At 43.5% G+C, this 18,786-nt stretch overlaps 1 protein-coding gene across 4 annotated transcripts in view; it reads right to left on the bottom strand.

Moving 5' to 3' along the window:
* CACNA1E (calcium voltage-gated channel subunit alpha1 E) overlaps positions 1–18,786 on the bottom strand; it is a 372,240-nt gene that overhangs the window by 251,744 nt on the left and 101,710 nt on the right. For all 4 annotated transcript variants that reach the window (XM_087438754.1, XM_087438731.1, XM_087438736.1 and 1 more), the window contains one exon: positions 18,593–18,732. In XM_087438754.1, the coding sequence (XP_087294880.1) occupies positions 18,593–18,732 (140 nt within the window). The remainder of the gene's footprint in view (positions 1–18,592; positions 18,733–18,786) is intronic.

The following is an 18,786-nucleotide window of genomic DNA, read 5'->3' as shown; positions in this document are numbered from 1 at the left end:
GTTCTTGTGGCAAATTCATTTTCAAATGTCCATCCAGGCCCAGAATTTGCATTTCAGAAATGATGACCTGGGGGAGTTTATCCCCAGTAAATTCTGAGGATTGAGTCCTCCTGGCAAAGACAATACCAAACTGGTCAGGGTCAGGGGTTGGGGATGCTACTAAGGTGGGAAGAAGGAGAGATTCCCTTGGAGCAGTTTACAGAAAGGCAAGGGAATCCAGCCATGGAGCAATTTACAGAAACAAACTATGGTCTCTCCAAAGGAAGGAAAAGGCTTTTAAATCCTTTTAATGAAATCACTGATAAAGAAGGAAAGTTGCTAAGGGAACACAACAGCCATGCTCTTTGCATCAGGAGTTCTCCTTAGGATAACATATGGTATGGTGGATACAGATGAAAGTACAGATGCAGATGTACTTGGAGGCAACCTCAGGCAGGAATATATATGACCCATGGGCAGGCACAGCTGTGGGGCAGGTCATAAACCATAAGCCTGTGCCTATCTTCTTCAAGAACTACAAAATTTCTTATTCTTATTTCTTATTCTTTCTTTTCTCTTCCATCTCACCTCTCCAGCCCAGCAGCTCTCGGGAGCACCATCAAACTTTAATGGTTCCCTTCTCTGCAGCACCATGGCCTGAATATAGATAACTGCATAAGGTGCCTCCACGACTCCTACTACTGATGAGCAGGAGGCATGGGAGGAAAGTGGACAGGGAAAGGTACCAGCAGCAAGGAAAGTACCAGATACTCTCACATATGCCATCCCATTTAATCTCCTCAACACTTCTAGAAGGCTAGTATTGCCGTCTCTTTTTTGCAGAGCAGAAAATTAAGACTCAGGAAGGTTAAGAACTAGCCCTACAGTCACATCACTAATAAGGGCCAGTACCAGGACTTGATCAATTTTGGTCTGGATGGGCTTTCCACTACAACACACAGTTTCTCACTAGAATTCACTGAGTTTGACTGTCAAACTGTCGTTATACAATAAGTATTAAAAATTTGCTACAGATTCATCATCAAGGTTAGTCCTATATGTATATGCATGCTTACAGCCTGCAAAGGAGCAAGGGAGGGGACGGGGAATAAAACAAAAAAGACAAAAAGTAGTGTCTCCACTATGAGAATTTAATAATTTGGTTGATAATTACAAGAAAATAATTTATAAGATTTTGACCAATACAGAAAAAGAAAAGAAAAATGAAAAATAATAATGAGGTCTAATGAATAGCAAACATTATGTAAGTAAAAGGAATGAAAGCAAATAAATCATTTATCATAATAAATATTAATGTGTTGTGTTCTCTCAAAAGAGGAAGACTCAGATGTGTAATCAGAAGGTAACAAAATAAACAGCACTATCATAGGATTTTGATTATATAAATATGAAGGGATGGGAAGTAAATTAGGAACTAGAGAGGAAACAAAATGGATCAATTTCTTGGAGCAGGTAAATTTAAAACCAGAACTGGAAAGAGAATTCAAAAAAGGGCTAAGGAGAGAAAAAGAAGACCACACCAATCAGCCCAGCATTGTTACTGTTAATAGCCAACTGATATTGTGCCTTATTAGGTACAGACCTGCTTTGTTACCATTAGGTCAATACAGTTATTGAACTATAATTTGAAACCTATATCCTAGGTAAACTAAGAGCTGTGAATACAAATCAACTACGAAATGATTCTGGGACCCTGAAGCCCACCAAAGATTTAGTACATTCTAGAAGCCAGTATGACCTAGTGCAAGTAATAATAGACTGAAAATACAGGGACATCAACTTCATCCTAGCCCTACCAAGAATTTCTGTGGGGCTTAGAGGAATTCAAGGAATGTATTTGCTCATTTTGTGTCTCCTTTTCCTCATCAATAAACTAGGAAATCATAATAGATACTATTTATTGGAAATCTACTACGTGTAAAGCACTGTTCCAAGGGCTCATAAAATACTCACAAATACCCTGAATCCTTAATTTCCCAATGAGGAAACTGAGGCTAAGAGGTTAAATAACTTGCTCAGGGTCATAGGGCCAGATTCAGACTTCACATGCAGAACTATGTAATTTCATAGCCTTTGTTCCTTCCATCCTGCCAGGCTGTCCTATGTTGTAACACTGACCTATTTTAAAGAGCTAAGTGGATAATATGTCTAAAATGATATTGACATCGAAGTGAAATAGAAAATCCAATAATCTGTTGTTCTTTTAATCCCCTTCAATAAAAGACATTTTCCCAGTAACTAAAACCAAGTAGTGAGTTTGGTATTCCACTGGATGGGCTTTGACACACCAACAGATACATCCCTTTACCCTTGTTAGTTAAGATGCATCAGGAATAATCAGTAAAAAATCCAGAGCAAGCAGCCACCATGATATACACATTAGAAAGGCAGTATGGCATCATGGTGAAAAACATGGGTTCTGGAAGCAGACGATCTCATTTGAATCCCGGCTCCACCAACTACGAGCAGTGTGATATGGGGAAAATGACTAAACCAGTTAAGCCCAAGTTTCCTCATCCGGTGGTGATAATAGTATTTATCCCATAGGATTGTTGTGAGAATCAGAGAAGAGAAGCCCTTAAAATGTTTAATGCAGTGCTTAGCACCAACCATCAGCTATTAACTAAGTCAACAGTCATGAATAACTAGCTAATCCCAGCTCCTCATCCATTCTTCCCCTCTCTGCCTCCTGACCTAGCATCGCTACAACAAGGGCCAATTTCTGAAGGAAGGAGCCCTTTTCCAGAGTTGGACTTAGGAAATATCAAGGAGGATGAATAATTGGGGCAACTCTTTTCTGAAACTCCTTTCCTTAGGGTCATGAACTTGGGACCAAACTGGCCTCTTCCCTTGGAAAAAGACAGCTCTCCCAGATCCAATGACAGAACCCTCATATAGAAGGCACGTCATAAGCTTCAGCAAGGAGCAACAGAACTGACATCCCGAAGGAGCATTCCAATCCTCTGGCCACAATAATAAATCCTTCTCCAAAGATCCACGACAACCATTTATTTGTTACTGACTCCAATTTATTTGTTGTAGTATTACATAGTTCATTACTAAACTTCTGACTTTTCAACCTTCTTTGTGCAAACTAAGGAGAGAAAAAACGTTAGTAAATTGAAAAGCTGGTTTTCCCTCTGAAACTGGCTCCTGATCCTCTGTCCTACTGGCCACACAGTTTAGTGTTTGACAGCTGTTAACAAGCAGTGTTATCCAGGCCAACATGGAGAGTTTATAAAAAGCCTCAGCTGGCTCGCTATCTCTAGGCTTTGTTATATTGAAGAGGAAAAAACAACATAAAAATAAAATAAACTACTTGTTTCTCATTCTTATCTTCAAAGCCTGATCAAAACAGGTGACAAAAAGGGTTCAGCGGCTGCCGACACTGGCATGTGGTGTAAGTGTCAACAGTTGCTGTCTTAGAGCAAAACGAAACCAAGTTCCCAATGACCTTCCATCTCCTTCACATTTAACTCTCCTACTGTCCCTCTTACTACTCTCAACAAGGTCTGGTACACATGAAGCACTTAATAAAAGGTGGATAGATGGATAGATAGTTGAATGGATATCTGCACGATGTTTCTTCCCGATCAAATGCGTTGAGTTCAATTAAAATTACCCATCTATCTATCTATCTATCTATCTATCTTTCTATCTATCTACTATCTCTACATCAGACTGAAAGCTCGTTGAGGGCAGATATCCTATTATTTATCTTTTTAGCCCCAACACTTAGTAAAGTGTTTTGTACATGCACAGTAAACATTCCCTGAATCAATGGGTATTACTAATAATTAGGAGAAAACATTTATTGTATATCTACTATATGTCCAACAATTTATGTAAATTTTATTAACCCTCATACAGACAATGAAGAGGTCACACCTCTCCTCCAAAACTGATGCTCTTCTTTCCACAGTGTGGGGTTGCTCCTGAGAAGCAGCCAGTTAGAGATTAGATCTCCCAGTCTCCTTTGCAACTAGGTTGAGTCGTTCAGCTAGTCCTTACCAATGGGATGTTAGCAGAAATTATGTGTGTCACTTCTATGCCAAGAAATGTAAAAAGTGAGTATGCCTTCTTCATAATTTCTCTTTCCACTTCCATTGAGGAGATGTAAACCACGAGAACCTAGAAGATGGCAGAGCCACCAGACAGAAGGAAACTGGGTCTCTAAATCACCAAGCAGGGGAAAGCCAAGAACACACCAGCCTGTTCAAGGAGCAAGAGTCAAACCTATTGTGTTAATCCATTGAAATCTGGTGGGTTATTTCTTAGGGCATTCAGTGCTGCTTAATCTAATACATAAATCTTGCAAAGGAGGTATTTTAGAATTTAAAAATGAGATTCAAATAGGCTGAATAACTTGCCCAAAGTAACATCTGAGTGGCAGAGCTGAAGTTCAAGCTCAGGTCTGCCTAACACTAAAGCCCTTAGTCTTTCCACTAGGATGCATTATGAAGGGGATCTGATGTTGCTAACAGAGCAGTACACATCTGTGAAACCACTACTTCCCCACACTTCCAACTGCAGTCCAGGCAACATCAAACTAAGCTTTCTTATTCCTCCCTAAGCCTGGATTGACGGTAAACTCCAGGAGGGCAGAGGCTATAACAGTTATATTACTGATATATTCACCATTCAGTATAGTGTCTGGCATTCTGTAGGCACTTAATAAATAATGCATTATGGTTTGTTAGATGGATGAGTGGATAGATAGGTGGATGGATGGATGAATGAGAAAGAAGTATCACTAGGAGAAATCTGATGACAAAGGGCCAACCCCTCTTCTCCCATCCCACCTCCTCCTGCAGGAAGGGCCAAGGATGCTGACAGTCTTCACAGACTCTGCATTATACCTTCTCACCTGTTCAGTTCCCTGCAAAGAGCTTCTCAGCCTTGCTATGAATCTATAAATTTCCACTAGTGAATTTCAGGAAACAGAGATACGTCTTTAAAGGTCTAATATAGCTCTCCTCTCTCAAGCAGTAATAAAATCAAGATCCATATTCAAACTAAAAAAGCTTGAGGAAAAGATATATTTTCTTTTAAGGACAATAAGACAAGGTATGTATACATGCAGGGTTGAGGAAAGATGGGCAGGCAACTACTAAAAGAGAACTATCCAAGAAGCCATTTCTGATCAACAGTGAAAGACAACGAATTCAAAGGCTGACCAACAGTGAAAGACAACGAATCCAAAGGCTGACCAACAGTGAAAGACAACGAATCCAAAGGCTGACCGCGGAATACCTAACCTTGGACAGAGATCTGGGTGTCACCGGCCCAACTCACATCCTTTCCTTCCAGCCACTCCTAGGGACCGGAACACCCAACCAGAACTAGACTATGTCCTGACGGCCTTATGTCTGCCTTATGTCTGCCTTATGTCTGTGTATCTATCTATCCGTCACCTACCTACCTACCTATCTATCTATCTATCTATCTATCTATCTATCTATCTGTATATATGTATATTCTACTCCAATCAGACTGTTCCGTTCATGAGTGCAAGCACTGTGGCTGACTTCTACTTCTCCCACTACACCTACAACAGACTGAATACCAGAAATTTGTAAGCTTGACTAAAATCAGGCTTTAGCCACAGGCAAATGACCTTCCAAAGAGAGACAAGAATACCAGGCTTACACTGGAGTTCAAGCCCCCAAAGCCCTCCCTGGGCCTCAGCCCCTCGTCTGTAATAACGGGTCACACTGGATCAGTAGTTCTCATCCTTTCAAGTGTGAGGATCCCTTTTTAATGTCAAAAGTCCAAAACCCACTCTAACCCCTGGAGGATTTATTTCACTAATATAGCCCCATAACAACTTGGTTAAATAGATGTTACTATCCACCACTACCCTCTCCCTTTTGTTACAGAGATGAGGACACTGAGGCTACAGAAGCTGGGTCACTTACCCACATCCACAGAGCTAGTTAACAGCAGAGCAGATATATGAATTCAGGTTTGCTTGACTACAAACCAAATTGTTAACCACTATGCTATACTGACTAAATGAAAAAAAAGTCACTATTTATTCAACAATACTTTTAAATATATTTATATTTTATAAATCGCAATGGCACCCACACACTTTAGAAAAATGATACTGTGGAACATTTGTGAGAAACATTATTCAGGAAAGAGCCACACTGGGCGTGGCCATGGCCTGCATGCCCACTGCAATAATTCCAGAGGTCTCCAGAGTCCCATGGCCCACAGATTGAAAACCACTGGGATGACTAGGGAACTCTTAAGGTATCTTCCTGCTTTAACTTTCTAACTGTGACGCTAAAATTTGATTTCCTTGGTGACTTCTTGGTGCTTAGCTTCATTTTGGCTGCAGATCAGTCACAGCTGGGAGGAGCTGAAGCCATGGAAGTTCCTTCTCTGCTATTTGCAGTAGTAGCTGGTCAAACTTTGAGCTATCATATTCCCAACAGGGAGAACCCACTCCAAGCTGGGATTTGTTTGTTGGAGAAGCAAGGCTAGATGTCAAAGTCACTCTAACAGACAGAGGTTTAAGAAGGAGTCCACTGGAACTAGTGTGACTCACACACACACACACACACACATACCCTCCATGGCACCTGCCCCCAACTCACCCAGTCTTTTATCTTGAACCAGGGTGAAAAATAAAAACAGAGCAGGGTTAGAGAGAGTAAGAAGAGGACAAAGAAGGAGCAGGGAGGGGGAAGCCTGAACATTGAAGAGCTGGCTGCACTCATCTGAAGAGAGGACGTGGAATGTAAGCAGTGAGTGGGAAAGATAGATAAGCAGTGAACACCGCCCCATCGCTAGCACCAGAGCCCAGGTGTGAAGCATCTCTCCGGGTGACCTGTCTCTAGAACAGAGAATACAACACTTACTCAGAAAGGGAACTGGGAGGAAGGCCTCTATTTCCTTTTCTCAAATGAGGAATGGAGACAGGGTGAATTACAGAGCACTTTGAGCTCTCCCCAGAAGTGGTCCCTAAACCCAAAATGTTATATTTATGGTAGTTATTAACCAGAGCTCAATTAGGATCCAGATTCAGCATCATGATGTGGCACGGGCTTAGAGAGCAGGAAACAGAGAAACATCCCATAAACAAGCATGTGGGTTGGCTTGATCTTTTGACTATTGTTCTACCAGAAAAATAAAAATCATAATAATCATATAGCAGTGTTCTAAGCAAAGCATTTTTAAAATAATTTCTCTGCTGAATATCAAAAATAAAAGCCCACACACTCATCAATTCTTACCCATTATTTGAATCAGTAGGAGATGCTCAGAGTGTGAACCCGGAAGGCAGGACCATGTCTCTCCTCTGGGGAGGGCTAACAGATCTTGAGCATATAATGGGCTAGATTATAAGGTCTATAGACTGGGTTTTGGTACAGCTCCAATATGTTAAACAAAATTATAGCTGAGGGCCACTGTTGGAAAGAGGAAGCAAGAGAGAAGGGAGGGACTCTGAGGACATTAATTCTATGTCCCTAATTTTGAGCAGACTCAGAATCACTCAGGGAAGTTGTTCTATCTTTTCAGCAAACATTGCCCCATCCCCATTCATTTTCTGCCAATCTGTCCACTTCCCTGCTTCAAACTAGTCAATGGCCTCCCATTGAACTCCCTTGGTGATGCCAAGGAGGCCATGAATGATGTGGCCCCTGCCTCCCTCGCCAACCTCCCTCAGGTGACCGTCACGTCACCTCAGTCACTACATGTCGGCCCCACTGGCCTTCTTTCTGTTTCCCAGACCTGCCATGCCCTCTCCCGTCTCCAGCCCTTCACACCTGCCCCACCCTCTGCCTAAACTCTCCTCCTCCAGTCCCCTTGCCTCTTCTCTTCTTTTCCTAGTCAAATGCTGCTCCATCTCTAGGTCTCAACATCAAAGTCAACTTCTTGACCCTCCTCCCCTCAGATTAGGTTACAGTCCCAATTTAAAATCCTCCTAGCACTCTTAACACTTCTCCTTTGCAGCACTTTATACAGCATTAAATTTAAGTTTACTTTAATATCTGTCCTCTCTGCTAGACAGCAAGCTCTAAGATAATAGAAACTCTACCTCTGCTCATAGCTGTGTCCCTCATAGTCAGCACAATGTTTGGAACAGAGGAAGTACTCAAACATTATTGATTGCCTCTATCCTTCCTTCCCTCCCGTCTTCTCCTGACTCCTCCTACAACTTCCCCCACTCCATAATTCAAAATTTCAGATATGGGTGCTAGGCATGCTCAGCCCTGAGTAGGCCGGGGCCAGGAGATACATCACTCTGGTTATCCCCTCTCATCCAGAGTTTTGAGTAAGACTCAAAAGCCACGATACCCCAAACCAGTTCCATTTCAGTTTCAGCTCCCCCATGGCCAGTCATCTGGTCCTAGACTAAGGAATGACTCCCTAAGGACCAGCCTGGCCCTGGAGGGATGGTGGGGGAGGAGGTGAGATACATGGGACCGTACAGTGACGTAAATCACGAGACTTCATTGCAAATGCCTTCTGAAGTGTGAAGCAGCCTCATACACACCACACACGTCACTCTGCCTCCCAGTCACTGTCCCAGAGTTTGAGGCCAGGGAGAAAAGCCACGGCCTTGAGTCCCTCTCCTAACCATTCTGTCACCAAGGCCCAGGCTCCTGACAGAAGAATGGCAGCCGAGACGGAAGGAAATGAAAGACAAGAGGGAGGATGTCAGAGCTCAGCCTTTCCTGTCAGCTCTCCTCACAGCGATGATTGGAGCTCTCTGCTCAGTCTCTCTGGTCAGACAGTCTTCCCGGGGAAAAGGGCATTCTCTTCAGCCTTCCTTTCAACAGCAGACCCCTCTGATCTGGGTATGTCTGTGTGTATGTAGGACCTGTGTGAAGCAGGGAGGAGACTGGAGGCCCGAAGATGAAGACAAAAAGTGAATTTTAGGGGAATTTGGGAAATGTAGTATTTTCATTGCTGATAACATTAAAAACGAAGGCCTTTGTTTCAACTTTTACTCTTGGAATTTCTTTGTTGTTGTTGATAATAACTAGAAGGATTTGACTAGTTCTGATGAAATTAGATACACTACTGAAAGGAAATAAGATATAACCCACGTTCAATTTGTAGTCAACTTCTATCTTGAAACAAAATGACAACTAATGGAAATTTTTAAATTAGCCACAGTTTTGGAATTTGCAACGGGTTGCAGTGAAACTTGTCTGTGTGGCAGCAAGTTTCATGGAGGTAAGTGACTATCCTGAATGAGGTCTACAGAACCATAGTATTTTGAATACTTTCAATTTTTATACACTTTTGTTTTCAAGGCACTTTGTTTTATGTGTATTTTAACATTTATCTTCATAATAGCACTGTCCTGGAGGAAGGTATTAACTGCTCACTGGTTTCGTATTTTGCTTCCTTGTCTTTCAAAACTCTTTGGTGAGGCAGCTGTGCTGTACAGTCGGTTTAGCATGGGCTTTAGAATTGTTGATAATAGAAATAAAATGCCAATTCTTCCCCACTTAGTAACTGTTTGGCCTTGAGCACGTGACTTAGCCTCTGAGTTTTGGTTTCCTTATCTGTAAAATGGAGATAATATCTGCCTTACTTTATGCTTCTATATTTAAAGCAATATATGCAAGTGGTGAGGTGGTATATGTAGGCTTCCATAAAATAAGACACGCAAGCTCCTGGCAAAATGAGACCTGTCATCAACAGCATCAGCATCATCGTTATTTTATTTGCTTGTCACAAGACCTGGTGAAGTACCTAGGGCAAGTGTTCCCTTCATCTCATAAATGAAGTTTCATAAAGGAAACTGAAGCTGAGTTGGTTTACGAATCACACAGGGGATGTATATCAGGGTCAGGACCAGCAACCAAGGCCCCCAATTCATTCAGTCTGCTAGATTAAACTCTGTTTCCATGTAAGCTGCACATATATATATTCCAGCCAACTAATAAAAAAGCTTACTTATTTCTTAACGTCCCCAGCTTGATGGCCTGAACACAATCAAGCAGCAACAGATTCTCTCCGCCAGGGACAGAGGGGTGTAAGTACAACCGGGTCCTGGATTTGAAGTTAAACCAGGACCCAAGCCCCAGCTCAGCACTTTCCAGCTCTAAGACCTGGACAAGGTGCTTGGCCACTTGGGCCTAGATTTCTCTTCCGTGAAAACTAATAAATAAGGGAAAGCTGGACATTTATCATTCTCCCAGATCTAAAATTCCATGATTAAGCTTTAGTGACCTTAGACTTCTCTTTTAGACCAGCACACCCTTCTTCCTTTCAGCATTTGCACCCCTTCCCTTTGGTAACCACTCTGCACTGATCACATCTGCTCTTTCCTGACATTGGAGATCCATACGTTAAACAGTACTGTTACATTTCACATGTCACGCTGACACACTTAACTGTCGACTATATTTACAACACAGACACAAGTGCACAAATCCCTACCCAAGTGCAGAGACATGTATCATCCCACAGAATAGAAATGTAAACACTCTCTTTTATTCTCAAGTCTATCTTGTAAATCTAGAGAATGAACATTTATGCTGTATCCATCTCTGCTTTGCAAACATGCTTTGGAATGTTCACCCCCGCTGCCCTCTTCCACACATACTCCCGTGCATGCCTAAGAGAGCATGCATTTAACTGCCTTAAAAGGGGAGCTCCAGGCCCAGGATGGTGGCCTGACTTAGAAGCACTGTGTCATAATTTCTTTCCCTATGTTACCGGGAATGGATGTAAAGCCAGAAAAATAGTCCCAAACCAAACTACCCGGGGATTTGGAAGCCTTCTCCACTCTCTGGCTTTCCCTCCTCCTGTTGACATCAAGGCCAATTCAGGCCCCACTCAGTTCTCTCCAGTTTAAGCTCTGTCAATCAGTGGGGGTGGCAACAAGCAGACTTTCAGGAAAGGGAAACCATCTCAACACCAATGTCTTATGCCTAGAACATAGTTGGTACTCAATAAATATCTGTCGAGTGAATCAATAATGAATCCCAATATAGAAAAAGACAGAATACATATAAATTATTTACCACCCAAGGAGTAATCCCAACTCAACTGCCTGTTAGCCACTGACCTTGACTCTCAGTTGGAGTCTCCCTGAAGGAACGGAGTTTATCACTAGCACAGAGCTAAGATGAGACCTCTAAGCTCCACATTTTGCGTTTTGCACACCTCTCTCTCTGAATCAAAATTCCATATTCTAACTCCATCTTTCCCATCATTCACCCATCTGGAGGGAAATGCAATCAAAAGAGAAATAATGTTGTTCTGAGGAAAGGAGATGCTGCGAGGAGCAGCCGTGTTCCCCTGCTGTGGAGCTAGAAAGGCACAAGGAGCCAGTGAGGAGGCGGAGGTCTTTCAGACAAGCAGCCACCAACTCTGCTGGGAGAAAGAACGTGAGAAGCAGTCTAGCTAAGGACTAGAGCAGCCCACCATCAGCACTAAGGCACAAGAGACCTTGTCTCCTTCTACTGACTCAGCTCCTCTGAGTAGCTCCAAGCCCCTCACATCTCCTCACTCAGCCTCAGTTTCCCTATCTCTGTGAGAACGAGCTCCAATGCCTCCTCCCTCTACCCAGCCCTTCCTTGCTCCCCACCTCCCTGCTTTGCCCCCTTAAAGCAGAGAGGATGAGTAAAAGACAGGTCTGTATAATCTTGCGGGTTCACTGGCATGGAGATGCTACCCAGTGTTATCATACTATTACCCCAGGGATTTAAATTGGGCTGGGGGCCCCGGGACCGCGTTCACAACACCTCCCGCACATTCTCAGCACTGGAGCGACAGTGCTCCTCTGAGAGGAAAATTGTGCTTTCCTCGATCTTTAGCTGCTCGGGAAACTCGTGTATTAGGGCAGCCTCCTTACAGAAACCCTCTAAAAATACCTATTGATGTATATTTAGCTCCAGATAGCGTCCTCCTACCAACAGGCTTCGGGCTGAACCACTCTGCTTGTGCCACTGGCGAGAAGCTGGGGACGTGCAGTGGCAGCTCCCAGCTCTTTGGCAGCATCTCCTCAGGCTTTTCTCTTTCCTGTTCCTTCTCTCTCTGTCTTCCCTCTCTCTGCTGGGTTATGCACATCCTCCAAACTGCAGCTAAGGATACGGCAATGGTTCCCTTCTCCTTCCATGCCCTTTCCTCAGAGTTGACTCCAGGATAAAACGGTCCTGTGCAGCATCCAGAACAGAGATAGAACTAATCATTCTACCCCCTGCTCGAAGCCTTCAGTGGCTTCCCACTGCCCTCTGGCTAAGGTACAAGCTCCTCAGCATGGCCTGAACTGGCCCCTGCGGACCTCTCTAGGCTCATCTCTCACTATTCCACTGGCCAACTCCCCAGAAGTGTCCTGCTTGCTCTCTCTCTCCCACCTTCAAGGATGTGTATGCAGCATTCTCTCTCCCGGTAAAGCTCTTCTCCTTCCTTGTCTATCCAAGTCCTACCTGCCCATCCTCACACTCCAGTTTAAATGTTACTTCCTTCAGGAAGTTTGCCCCTGTCCCCCAGAGCTAGGTTGGATGCCCTTCTGCTGGGGTTTCATGACATGTGGCCTCCTGGTGAGGGACAATCACCTCCCCCACCCACACCTAGCACAGTTCCTGGCACATTGTGGGTACTCAACCCTGTCTCTCGAAGGACTTGAAGGAAGACAGTGGGGTGGGGACAGGTGATCGCCTGGGCCCTGGGGTGATGGCCTTGGTAGAGGAAAGAGGAAGAGCCCCAGACTCAACACTTGCCCACTCTCCAGAGTTTGCACCCAGGTACTCGCAGTTAAGGGAACAAACAGGTCATGACCCACAGCAAAGCTGGAAAAATCAATGGCAGAGCATGTTCTGAGCAATAACATATATTTATTACATGCAGCCTTTGGCATATGGCTCCATAAATGGCAGCTTTCATTACACAGCAAATGCCAGGCAATGTTGCGATATTGCTGCTTTCTCCCTCCCCCTCCCCCACTACCTACAGCCACCTCTAGGAGGTTGGGTCTTCAATATTCAACCCTGACACCACCCTCCCATCACCCAGGAAGCAATCCCCAAAAAGTAACACTGAGAACCTGGTAAATAGGCCCAAATGACTAGAAGCCCAATACCTCTTAATAACCTAAGGATGGAGTTCCCAGCTTTCAGTTCTCTAACAGGGTGAGCAGAACATGAGCAAGCTGGGCCGAGTCACAGCTACATGAGATAGACTCAGATACTGCCTGGCCCAGGGGGAGGACTGGGAATAGACAACTCCTCTCTACTCCCAGCCCCAGGCTTCCCTCAGCACTCTCTTTTGTATCCTATAGGTGATAAGAGACTCTGGGATGGAGCAAGGGTTCAATTCCATTAGCATTATTAAATGCCTACTACAATCCAGGCACTGGGGCTACAGAGATGAACAGGGTTCAAAGACACAGTCCTCGCCCTCGCTTCTCTGTTCTTACCTACAGTTTGGGAGTGCCTTTGAGCTCTCATCTTCTTCTATCATTTGCCCATCTATTCCAGGTACTATGACATTATTAAGACTAATATATAATAATGACTTCAAATAATTTAGAATTCTCCAGGTGACCTAACAAATGTTTAGAAATAGCATGTCCTGAATTGTCACCAATACAAGAGAGATCTCAAGTTACGTAAGGTAACAGTTTGTTAAAGGAATGGCAAATTCCACTGTCTTTTAGAAGAAATGAGAATACATTAACTTTGGTGTTTCTCAGTCCCAGCATTTGCTGAGTATTCAACAATACAAGTTTTGTTGAATAAATAAATGGATGAATGAATGAAAGAACAAGCCAATTAATGAAGAAATAGGCTGGAACTTCTGATCCAGGTTTTATGCACTAAGCCATGAGAGTTAAGTAACGTGCCTTCTTAACCACAAAGCTGGGAGTTTTATTCCAAGCGCACAGAGAGAAGTCTTAGGATGGACAGATGGGGCTCTGGTCCTTTTCAGGTCACACGTGAAGCCTCAGCTCTGGGTCAGGCACATTTACCTGATTATGCCCCTCCCTGAGCCCATCCCACACTGCTTCCAGGGGACCAAAGGAACATGCAATCAGAGCTATAGAACCATGGAGCCCATGAGGTTGTGAGGGGACTGATGGTGTGGGAAAATGAGTGTTGAAGGAGGAACTCAGAGACAGATGTGGGTTCAAGTCCCAGATCTAGTACCTCCTAGTAAGTCACATACTCTCTCTGAATCTCGGTTTCTTTATCTATAAAGTAAGGATAACAAGATCTCATTTTGGGGATTATGAGGATGAGATGAATAATGTATATAAATCAACTTTCTAAACCACGAACTCCGTCAACTTACAGACCTAAGAATACTAAAAAGGTAGAAGGTCAGACAGAATGTGGTGGCCCAGGTCCCCCAACTACCCATCTCTTAGCAAAGGTCAGTGATAGAAAGTCTTTCACTGAGCTAGCTGTCTGACACCTCAACCTCAGCACCCGCCCCTGCCACCCCTCCCATCGCACGATGAGAGCTGAGAAGTGATGCAGCCTCAGCCCGAGGCGCCGTGTCATGCTCCAGCACCTGTCATTGCTCCTGTGCACAGGAGGGGAATGCGAGGTGACACCTGGAGCTAAGGTGGGAAGTAGGAGCTGCCGGGAAGGACTGCTGCGGGGGCGGGTGTCAGGAAGCCTGGAGAGGGGGGCTGCACCGGGCAGGGGTAAAGGCACCAGCCCTGGGTCAAAGGGCACAGTTCCAACTCCTGTATCTGCTGTCAAGATGCAGGTGGTCTTGGGATGAGCACGTAACCTCTCTGACTACTAGATGACTCATCTCTCAAGCCTGATCTGCCTGCCTCCCTGGGTTGGTACCACCACATATTTCACTGCATCTAAGACCCCAACAGTTGTAAGATGCCCCATGATTTTGTGTACCACTAAGAAAGAAAGAAAAATGCTGTCAATTAAACTATATCACGCCGTTATTGTAAGACACAGGCTGATTTTAGAGATGTTCCAGCACAAGAAATGTGCATCTTAGAAGCGATGCAACGTGGTAGATGAAAGCACCTTGTGAATGTAAGACAATCTGACTATCCACTCCTGTGGGACAGAACCACAACCTCAGCACGGATCTCAAGAGTGCCAAGGTCTTTCCCTGGAGCACATGCGCATGTCAACTAAGGAGAGACAAAGAAATCAGTAGGTACACGAAGAACGGGGGCAAAGTCAGATGGACAGCAGTGGCCCTTCAGCAAAGTTTGAAGAGCCACTGAGAATGGGAGATGTGAGGGCTGGGTGGACAGAGAACAGAGAGGACAGTTGACTTGGCCAAGGGCTCAGCACCGCTGCCCCTCCAACAGAGGGCCGTGTTGGCCATGCTAACAGAAGGACCTTGCCGACCCTACACATCTGCTCCTTCAACCACACGGCAACCCTTATTTGCAGGCAGTGCTTATGGCTCCTGCTAGTCTTCTCATCCTGTCAAATGGTCCAGTTCCTCCATCTTCCTTCACACATCCTACTTCCCAGACCCTGCACCAGAATGGCGGATTCTCCTTTAGAAGCTCTACACTGGAGCATCTTTGATAATTATTTATAATAGCCAAAAACAGAAAGCAGGCTAAGTGTCAAATAATTGCAAAAATTGAGAAGCTGTGTCCATCTATTTAAAAAACTGCTGATCATTCATTACAGCTTTTTACCAAAATTTGAAGTTATAGGTGCTATGCCCATGCTATATTGAGAAAAGCAGCAAAATTATGAACATTGAAAAGAGAGCTTGCTCAGCATTAAAAGGACTGGAAGGAAATACCACAAAATAATCAGAAATTTTTCTTAATCAGTGAACTGTTTTTCTTTTCTTTTGACTATTTTGTATTTCTCATATTTTCTTTAATATATAATATATTAAAGAAAATATAATAGTTTACGTATAATAGTTTAAAATAAAAATAAATAGGCTAGTCAAGAAATTTCAAATGGCCTCTGACTCATATAGAACTCAGCAGGATCACACAATCTTAACAAAAAATGCATATACATTACAGTACTTTTCTTCTAGACAGAATCACATTTCTAAATGAATCAGATTCTCATTTAGGCCTTTTACTATATAGTACATATCATTTATTTTAAGGACATTTAAAACATCACCCATCAATTATCAAAAAGTCAAAAGATAACAAGTACTGGCGAGGATGTGGAGAAAAGGGAACTCTTGTGCACTGTTGGTGGGAATGTAAATTTGTACAGTCACTATGGAAAACAGTATGGAGGGTCCTCAAAAACTTAAAAATAGAACTACCATACAATCCAGCAATCCCACTTCTGGGTATATATCCAAAGGAAATAAAATCACTGTCTCGAAGAGATATCTGTACCATGTTCATTGCAGCATTATTCGCAATAGCCAGATATCGAAACAATCTAAATTCATTCATTGATGGATAAAGAAAATGTAGTGTACATATATACAATGGAATACTATTCAGCCATGAGAAAGAAGGAAATCCTGCCATTTGCGACAACATGGATGAACCTGGAAGACATTATGCTAAGTGAAATAAGTCAGATAGAGAAAGACAAATACTGCATAATCTCACTTATAAGTGGAGTCTAAAAAAAAGTCAAACTCATAATAACAGAGAAAGAAATGGTGGTTAGCCAGGGGCTGAGGGGTGGAGGAAAAGGGGAGATATGGATCAAAGAGTACAAACTTTCAGCTACAAATTAATAAGTTCTGAAGACAATGTACAGTATGATGACTATAGTTAATAATATCGTATTGTATACTTAAAATTTGCTAAGAGAGCAAGCGTTCTCACCACAAAAAAAAAAAAGGTAAGTATCTGAGGGGAAGAATATGTTAATTAGCTTGATTGTGGCAATCATTTTGCAATGTACACATATATAAAAACATCACATCCTCATACTTTAAATCTATACGATTTTTATGTGTCGATCATACCTCAATAAAGCTGGAAAAAATAAGAATAATACATAAAACATCGCCCAGGTGTGCTGCAATGTCTTTGACCACATACTTCTGAAATACTATGTATAAACTGTATCTTTACACACCAAATCATGTTTAAAATTCAGTAGTAGAATTTTCTTTTAGAAAAATAACCTTCAGAAAATCCTTTTGTAAGGCAACAGATGTTTTTAAATAGTCGCATCTATCTATCTATCTGTTCCCTCTATTGAGGGAACACATTCCAGTCGGTTACACTTCAACTCTTTCTCTTTCACTTAATCACAATTGGTGTGAAGGTTAAACATCCGAGGATTTTGTCTATTCCATGAGACAATGAGTAGAGGCAAATGCCCCCAAGCTCTTACTCTTGTCAGATTTTCCCTGCCCCCTCTGACTATTCTCTGGAAAAAACGTCCTCTTTGCTCCCCTCTCCTTTTGGTCACTCATAATGGTGGCTCATACTTGCCCCTCCTCACTTTTCTACTCCACTCTCTTCTTCACCTCACAGGTTTGAACTACTGTCTGATAGACAGCTGGGTAAGAGAATTTCCATGTCATACCCACAAAGGACATGGGCTCTCCACGGGACCTAGACCGCTCCCCTCCTCTGCAGGCACCCAGAGCCACCTGACACAAGGACCAACAAGAAGCCACAAAAGCCCAGTGAGGCATGCCCATCACCACCAGGCCCAGGGCCCATCAATATGCCACCAGCGGCGTTGGATCGGCCCCAACATGAGGCATACTATATTCATTTCCAAAAGAACGATTCGCCAAATATTTAAATAAATGTGCTGCCATCACATATGCTGTTTATGACACTGGATCAGCTGTAATGTAGTATTACTACATTAATTTCCAAAGGAGTGATTTATCAAATGTTTTAATGTGATTCAATAACTCCTCATATTAATCGGCAAATCATAAAAAAATTCTGTTGTCAGAACACAAATCTCAATTATCAATTCAGAAAATATGATCGCGGTTTTCTCCAACCTCCAAAAGAAACTGCACCTGATGGCATCTTTGGGCCCATCTTTTGGGGGTGCCCCTCAGGCTAGGGCAAGCTGCTTGCTTTAATGAAAAGACTCACTGGGATATGTGTGTTCAGCACTAGCCAGGCCCAGAATGGGAAACCAGGAGCAGCTAGATCTTGGTTCCATGGCCTCTGCTGGATGCCACAAGTATCTCCACAGAGTACCCACCCTCCCCTGCAGGTAGATCACCTATGGTCCAGCCCCATGGGCAATTTTTTTTTTCTTTTTTTGTGAGGAAGATCAGCCCTGAGCTAACATCCATGCCAATTCTCCTCTTTTTTGCTGAGGAAGACCGGCCCTGAGCTAATATCCATTGCCAATCCTCCTCCTTTTTTTTCCTTTTTCTCCCCAAGGCCCCAGTAGATAGTTGTATGTCATAGTTGCACATCCTTCTAGTTGCTGTATGTGGGACGCGGCCTCAGCATGGCTGGAGAAGCGGTGCATCGGTGTGTGCCCGGGATCCGAACCCGGGCCACCAGTAGCAGAGCGCGCACACATAACCGCTAAGCCATGGGGCCAGCCCCACCATGGACAATCTTATTGGAGAACTTTTTCCTCTGCCCCCACTCCACAGATTGTCTTCCCACCCCTGGGTTCCTTGCACCAGCCACTTCCTGACACCACAGGTGTGCCCCCACATACAAAGAAGGAGAGACAGGAGGAGGACTTACCCACTGAGGACCACAATGAAGTCCATGACATTCCAGCCATTGCGGAGGTATGAGCCCTTATGGAAGATGAACCCCAGGGCCACGATTTTGATCCCAGCTTCAAAGCAAAAGATCCCAATGAAATATGGTTCTGTCTTCTCCTGTGGGATGAGGAGCAGAGGTGCTGGTAAGGGGAGGACTGTGCTTCATCAGAG

Source organism: Ceratotherium simum, chromosome 2 (assembly GCF_057802395.1).
Source record: "Ceratotherium simum simum isolate JZ-2026a chromosome 2, ASM5780239v1, whole genome shotgun sequence".
NCBI lineage: Eukaryota > Metazoa > Chordata > Mammalia > Perissodactyla > Rhinocerotidae > Ceratotherium > Ceratotherium simum.
This window is presented reverse-complemented; position numbering and strand designations above follow the sequence as displayed.